Source organism: Poromitra crassiceps (assembly GCF_964638095.1).
Source record: "Poromitra crassiceps genome assembly, chromosome: 6".
NCBI classification, from domain to species: Eukaryota; Metazoa; Chordata; class Actinopteri; order Beryciformes; family Melamphaidae; genus Poromitra; species Poromitra crassiceps.
The window spans coordinates 25922283-25930661 of record NC_139627.1 but is presented as its reverse complement, the minus strand read 5'-3'; the positions used below and the strand labels follow the sequence as shown (position 1 = coordinate 25930661).

Here is an 8379-nt window from a genome sequence, read left to right as displayed (position 1 = left end):
TTATCTGTTAAGTGAAGTTTCTTCTCGTTGGTCTGGTGACGGGACTGAGGTCTTGCTGAGCACAGCGGCAGAGTAAGGCAAAAATCCACTCTCGGACCTTTGCCCGGCCGTGCAGGTGAAGTCCGCGCTGGCGCTCCTGGCTCCCTGCAGCGCGCTCTGCGCCTGCGCATGCGCCGCCTGGCTGCTGTGACAGCTGAGGCACGAGCAAGGCCCGGCCGATGGCACCCCGACCGCCGCTGCCGCTGCCGCCGCCGCTGCAGCAGCCGAGGCCGCCGCAGAGCTGTTCAGGCCCGCGGGCGACTGGTACAGTCCCGGGTGCCTGAAGCTGCACAGGAGCTCCGGTCGCGAGTAGGGATGGGACAGTGCGCGGAAAGTGTCGAGAGGGCGGATGGAGGTGGCGAAAGGTGACGGGGCGCCCGTGGCTGCGGCGGCGGCGGCTGCCGCTGTGACGCCGACGTGCGGGTAGTAGTGGAGAGGCATGTGTGAGTGGAAAGGGTAAGGTAGACTTCCGGTAGCTGCGGCGTGCGTCATCATGTAGGTGTAAAAGCTGGGGTCTGCTGGATGGGGCCAGGACATCGCCAAACGCTGCCTTTTGTCCTTCATCCGCCTGTTCTGGAACCACACCTGCGTACAGTCAAAACAAGGCCCATATTGAGGCTGCCATGCTGTTCCAAGCTCTCAATTACACCTCTGCAAGTTTGTGGAGGAGGCTATAGGTAAACTGTACGTGCATACCAAGATATTGATAAACGCCTGGCCAATGCACTCAAGTGATCAGCAATCACCTGCTGCAGCAATAAAAATGAACGATTTCTGTTCAAAAAGGCTATATATTTCCCAATCTATTTTAAATGTGAGATCAGATTTTATAAATTAATTATAGTTGATGGTTGTATTGTTTTGCATTTAGGTGATCAGGAAATAGAAGTGTGTGTGTGTGTGTGTGTGTGTGTGTGTGTGTGTGTGTGTGTGTGTGTGTGTGTGTGTGTGTGTGTGTGTGTGTGTGTGTGTGTGTGTGTGTGTGTGTGTGTGTGTGTGTTTGTGCGCAAGTGAATTATTACAGCGTTACTCATGAGCAGAAAATAATGATTAGGCCTATATGGATATTTCAGAGTAATATTTACCATTATAGATGGAATTGTTTTCTCTCTCTCTCTCTCTCTCTCCCACTCACACACACACACAGGCTACGCGCATATACCGGTACACACCTGCCCAGCACAATGGAGATTAAGAATAATAACGAAGATTATTCCTCACCTTAATTGTAGTTTCAGGCAGATTTAATGCAGCAGCTAATTCACATCTTCTTGGTCTCGAAACATAATTTTCCCTATAAAATTCTTTTTCCAGTCTTCCAATCTGTTCTCTGGTGAAAGCAGTCCGATACCTTCTGACTTGATCGGCATTTGAACTGTTTGATCCTCCCATTGAATTACCGTTCATATTGGAGAGGGAGGTTGAGCTTGCATTGGAAGATCCAGAATTACTGTCTGAGAATCCTAAAAAAAAAAAAAAAAAAAATGTATAACAATGTTTCGATGTTGGCCTTGTTGAAATAATGCTCTTGTTTAGGCTACAATATGGATTCAATTCCTATTTGACAGTCTAATAATAAGAAAGAAATAATTCAATTGATGTTAAGTTCATGCCATAATGTCACAGCAAAATAATATTTGTGTTGTTTTTAATATTTTAGTACTTATATTATATATTGTATATTATAAATACATAACAATAATAATAAACGGAATAACAGCAGTCATAATAATAATACTGTAATAATAATAATAATAATAATAATAACCTAATTAACCTATTCCTCTTCGCTATATTTTAGTAAAAGAAAAAAATACAAAATAAATATCCGGTTTTAGGCAGAAAATCCCGTACCTTTGTTGTTCTCCTTGTGCTGGCTCGGGGAGCGATGCGATGGGCATCCCACCTCCACATCACTGTTCATATCTGAGTCTTGCGAAACTTCAGCATATAGGCTCATTTTCTTCCTGTTTTCTGAGGATGAAATGTCCGCTGAAGAGGTATTTTCGCTGTTGTGATGAGTGCCGAAAAGACTGTCAATTTCAAATTTGCCTTTGGTCGGGATGTCCCCGAGATTTCCATGGAGAGATGCCGAAGTTATTCTCGGGCTTAGCCGTCCACTGTGCTGAGAGTTTTCCAGGGCCTCCAGCACTGAATTTCCAGCCGCGTCTGAAAGCCTTTTCCCTGCAATGGGACTGTGCAGACCTCTCTCCATCAATATCATCTCTTTTCTTATCCTCTCCATCATTAAGCCGAGCAAGAAGAAAGAAAAAAAACAACACCACTTGTCCAGGGGGCTGGAGCACCAATGAGTTGTGTCGGAGCTAAATCCGCATGCAACTCAGCAACTGTCCTCTAAATAACTGTCTCTAAGCCTTTTTATAAGCGAGACGCAAAAATGAAAGAATCTGAATGCAATCGACGAACGACTGCTCAAAATGAGCCGAGCATCCTCCCTATAGCGCCAAAAATGTCATTCATCAAAAGTGGTTGCTGCTCGTTGTTAAAATGGTCGGCTGACGTTGCTCCAATGATCATTTATTGTAACAGGTTTATAAGCAAATAAATAGGAGAGGGCTGTCACTTGATGATGGAGGCGGCCTTCGGTCAGACGAATAATATCCAAGTGAGGAGAAGTGAAGAGCGAGGTGCTTGTCCCTGGGTTGATCTCTGAGTCTGCTTTAGATTGCTCTTGGGTTTGGCCTCTTGGGTGAAATTGACAGTCTGATTAATAAAATGAGCGGGGCAACATTTCCCTCTTCATTTAGGAATATTATTATGCTTTGATTCTCTATTGTTTCTCTCCTTCTGTTCGCCCTCCCCCTTTGTAATCGTCGTTGTTCTCTTTATTCTCGTTATTTTCATTTTCCTTTTTTATAATTTCCGCGAGTTTTTAATCAGTTTGTGAAACGCATTAAGGTGCAAGTGTATTCGTTATGCTGACTGCGATAAGAGATTAACATTATTGTCCTTTTTTGTGATATTCAAGTGTTGTTGAATATTGTGTGTAGCATATAGGCAATTCTTTTTAGATTTTGTTCCACCCTTCTTCAGTCGTCAAAGGCACATTTTGAGGTGGTGATAATGCGCGCATTATTACACATTTCCGGCACAACTGTACACATTATATATTTATTTAGCACAAGTCTGTATTTATAGGCTACAAGGCAGAGAATAAATTGCAAATACTCGGAACTTGGAACATGGATTGGATACAATGAATGATTTAGTCTCATTTTTATTTAACAATAGTTTCAGTTTGAATTTCAAATGTAATTTCAACATTGCCAATCCTTTTACCATTTTCCAATGTTTTGGTCTTCATATGAACTACAAAACTTTAGTAGCCTATAGCCTATACTTGTATGGATCGTTTATCTTTTCAACCGCATTTCTCTTTATCTCTTTCAGGTTATCACAGCACCTGTATCTGTCTGTATATATGTCGAACCCGTTATTTCATGGTGTTGGATAGGACAATTATTTCATGTGCCCATTAACTCCTAACGGAACGTGCTTCATAGTCGTCTTAATGGAGAATATGAAATGATAGTCATAAAGACATGAAAGCCACGGACCCCAGGATTCTTCATTATGAGATAAGTAGAAGGCACTATCAGAAAATTGTCTGTGCGTTCTCTGGCGCCTCCTGCAGGCTTTATTTTTTATTGCAGGGTAATGGGTGGTGAACACCTGTCCACGTCTTGTGTCTGTCCTGAGCTGACTGAGACCAATAGTAAACTAAAACTAAAATAAACTATTGAATCTTGCTATACACAGTCACCTGTGTAGTCAGGAGATGCTAGATCAAATCCGAACAATTAAAAGAAAAGTGCCTAAATAGTATACCCAACCTCACTAATTGTAAAGGATACAACAGTGCATGTTTATAACGTCATGTCAACCATGTGATGACACATGACAAAATGGGCTGTAGAGCCAACATGAATATCTTGAATTTGCAATAACAACTTACTGCATAAAATAATATTATTCAAGTTATTTGGCTTTATTGCCTGTTTAATGTCTTGATCTGTTGGAAGAATCATGTTTTACAACTTCTAGTCAGGATAATAAATTTTCACTAAACTTGGCATGTTACAAATTAAGCTTAAAGGATATGTTCACTCAAAAATGAAAAGTAATCAGTCATTATCTGCACCCTGCATGCTGATGGAAGGACGGATTACGTTTTTTAGTCCATAAAACATTTGTGGAGTTTCACAGGTGAGACTACAAAACTTCACCCGTCCATCCATTGGCATGGGGGTAAGTAGATAATGACTGAATTTTCATTTTTGGGTGAACTTTTTGGGTGAACTCTTTAGCACACGGGTGTCAAACATTCGGCCCGTGGGGCAGAACCAGTCCACTAAGGGTCCAATCCGGTCCACAGGATGACTTTGCAAAGTGTAAAAATTGCACTGAGAAGTCCTTCAATCCAATGTGATGCACTTTGTGAAGGCTAAGAGCTACCAGGTTTCAGGAGCAAGTTAAATATTAACTAGCCTATTCATGTTTTCTGTATTCATCACTAAATCATCATGGTAAACTATTTTCATTACCCTTGACTATATAGAATTGCACAGTGCTGTCAATTGTAATGCACAGTTAGTTTTGTTTCATGGTAGCTGAGATCAAGCATATGAAAATGTGTTCTTAATGTAATTCTTTACACTATAAAGAAACAGGAACATTTTGGACGTTTTGTCATTTGATTTTCATTGTCTGCCCCATTTCAGACCAAATTGGGTCGTATTTGGCCCCTGACTTCTCACCCCTGCATTAGCATATTACACATTTACCTATTCTTTTCATTTGTCTTAGGCTACAATGATGTTGTTCTTGTTGTTGTTCCTTATTTTTTATATATTTGTGTGACTGGACACATCTTCCTTTGATGACAGTTTTGACAGTGCATACATTCATAATCTCGTAAATTGTATAAACCTATACAGTATCTAAGAATTTTGCAAATCAAGTGTTGAATCCACCACTTTTGGTAGGCCAAATATGCTCGGTAAACAAGGCACCCTTCTTTGTCCAGAGCTCTTTTCTTGGGCAGATATTATCTATTCCATTACCTCCTTTGCTTGATAAAATATGCCATAATTTATATATATATATATATATATATATATATATATATATATATATATATATATATATATATATATATATAACTTTTCAGTGACAGTCATATTCATTGATTCGCAGCGGAAAAATACAAATGAAAACTGGTATTTTCTTAAGGACCAAACAATTAATGTAATTTCATACAGGAGGGGAGTCCTTGCTTCAACTTATTGGTCAATAGGCTGGATTTCTACTTGACTGTGAAGTAATTCATGAATGAAAAAAGAACACTGTTCAGCTTCTTAAGCTGTTATTTGTTTACAAATCCATGTCTGGTATAGAAGAGTTGTGGATTGTGCCAATTTGTACCCTTCAATTTAGTAGCACAGTTGCACTGATTGGCCCTAACTGTACACACTGAATACAAGCAACTAAATACAGGTGAACAGCAACATTATGTTTACAAGGATGAACCTACAATTTAAGTATTCACACAGGATGTGATAGAATAGAATAAGAGTTTAACATGCACTCGCTTCCTCAACACCTTTACTCTACAGCAGTTGAATAGCTTTGACTGCAGGCACAGGGGCGCAAGCCTGCAACCCTCGTGTTGGTAGGCAGGGAATCTACCGCATGCTGTGTACAGTTAACTGATGTCATGTCCCATGATTTCTGTGTATAGAAGTTCAAATTGTCCAGCTGTCTGGGTAGTGTAGAGGTAAAAGCACTCGCCTACCAATTTGAACCAAAGACCCGGGTTCAAATTCCCGGCAGTGGTCCTTCCGGTTTTCGCCAGACGTTCCTAGAGACACAATTGGCCGTGTCTGCAGGTGCACGGGAAACCCGTGGGGTATGAGTCCTGGTTGCTGCAGTGCCTCCTCTGGTCAGTCGGGGGGCTGTTCGGGGCAAGGGGAACTGGGGGGAATAGTGTGATCCTCCCATGCACTACATGCTGCCAGTGAAACGCCTCGCTGTCAGGTGAAAAGAAGCAGCTGGCGACTGCACATGTCTCCGAGGAAGCTAGTCGGCTCTCTCCAGATTGGCAAAGGAGGTGGTGCAATGACCGGGAGAAAAATCTGTAAAAAAGAAAGAAAAAATATGGCGCTAGCCTTTTAGTGGCCTTAAACGCCACCAAATTACTCCCACCACGAACAATAATAGTATTTCCATTATGTGGCCGGGCCCTTCTTATGTGGACCCAAGTAATAGCAGAGAATGGGCCGGCTCTGCCTATGCTTACATCAGCGTCTATACTCTGACAACTGGGCTAAGTAGGAAGCACACTTAGTCAGGGCACGGGGGCGGTGGTTATTTTCAAATGACCACACTCTTCAAAGTACTAGTTTTGGCCCCCTTGATCGGACCACATCCATCTTCAAACTCGGCCTTCGTTTTAATTTGAACTGCACACCTGTAAAATTTTGGGACTGCATCTTGGATGGTTGTGACGCTATCGTGTTCACAAAATCTGTCCACAGACATTTGAACACCTGGCAAAGTACTCAAAACTGCATCTCTGGTAGTTCTCACTATACAGTAGGTGTCTCCAGGACCACATTTTGCCATGATGAGCCCATTTGCTAGCCTGGTAACCAGCCCCAATGAATCCTTCATTATGAAGAGGGCTGACAACTGCGATACATATGGGGCTGGATACCAGGCTACACGTCCGATCAACTTCAAAATTGGGGAGTGCGCTGCTGAGAACCTGACAGAGTGCAGTGCTGAATTTCATGCAATTTGGCATATAGCACCACCTTCTGGCAACACAAAGAACAGTTGATCTCGACAACCGTTCCTCCAATCAACTTCAAACTTGGGGAGTGTGCTGCTGGGAACCCAATCTGGGAACCCAGAGTCTATTTTTATTTGAAAAATAGACTCTGGGACAGACCTACCTTTTTTCCCGGCTTCCTCTACAGCGCACCTTTCCTGCCACCGTCACTTCCTTTTTCACGTCCGTGCTCCACTGTTTACAATCTGAATAGCAACTTGCACCGCGACTTTGGCGATATACTAGTCACAACAACTACACCTCCAATAATTTCCCACTGTTGTTGTGAGACGAGTGGATGTCTTCTATGCAGTGTGTTTTTGCATTAAAGTTATTAGAAACGGACGCGGAAAAGGAAGTGACGGTGGCAGGAGAGGCGCACTGTACAGGAAGCCGGGAAAAAAGGTAGGGCTGTCCCAGAGTCTATTTATTTTTCAAATAAAAATAGACATGGGTTCCCAGATTGTTGGAAACCCGACAGTGTGCAGTTCCGAATTTCGTGCAATTTGGCATAGCGCCACCTACTGGCAACACAACGAGAACGTTCATCTGATCGACTTAAAACTTGGGGAGTGCGCTTCTGGGAACCCGAAGCATTTTGTGCAATTCAGACATGCACATAGTCATAGCGCCACCTAGTGGCAACACTAAAAGCACTTTATCTCGAGAACCGTTGGTCCGATTGACATCGAACTTGGCGGATGTGCTGCTGGGGACCCAATAAACTGCAGTAATTCAACCCATCGAGGGGAGGGTGAAGAATAGGAGAGCATAATGTGTCAATGGGGGAAGGGGAGTTAAAAAAGTTAACATGAGCTAAACTGAATTCAAACATACTGAAATTCACATTTGATAATTACCAAGTTTTTTTTAATTCCTCATTGACATTTGTAAGCATAAGAAGCAGACTACAGTAAACCCAGAGGAATTTAACATCACAGGAGATAAGTGCACTAACCAAGCCCATATTTGGGCAAATAAACAGGCAAACACAGTATCAGCTACACACCTCAGGTACAATCTAAGCTAGCACCATAAACATATAAAACAGGCAAATTATCTTTAATTGTTGTCATTGACCCTGTGGGTTTGTTTAGGGCAGGTATGCCCAACGTCCGGCCCGGGGGCCAATTGCGGCCCGTGGATCGATTTTAAGTGGCCCCTGGGTAGTCTCTCAAAATACTATATGTGGCCCTCCACACAGTATTGGTTAATCAAGCAAGTTCAATTCACATTTGTTTTTATTTTTTGACAGCACTATCATACAGTTAGTAAACAAGCACCAAGTAGGAACAACATGTTTTCAGAAGGTAAACAAAATCCTTAGAGTACTATTGTATGTTATATTTTTTAATAACCCATATGATGCGAAAAGGAGCTAGCCTCCCCGTATTTCCACATGATCTAATCTGGCCCCCATTCAAAAAAGTTTGGACACCCCTGGTATAGGGGGTCCTGTTAGGAATTCTGGGGGCCTGGACAGTAGC

At 42.3% G+C, this 8379-nt stretch overlaps 1 protein-coding gene across 1 annotated transcript; it reads right to left on the bottom strand.

Annotated features, from left to right (window-relative positions):
• evx2 (even-skipped homeobox 2) lies at positions 1 to 2287 on the bottom strand (the record flags this gene model as incomplete). The annotated part of the gene is made up of 3 exons (XM_083639070.1): positions 1 to 624; positions 1261 to 1502; positions 1894 to 2287. The coding sequence occupies 3 exons, from the start codon at positions 2285 to 2287 to the stop codon at positions 1 to 3; spliced, it is 1260 nt and encodes a 419-aa protein (XP_083495196.1).
• Positions 2288 to 8379: the final 6092 nt, after the last annotated feature.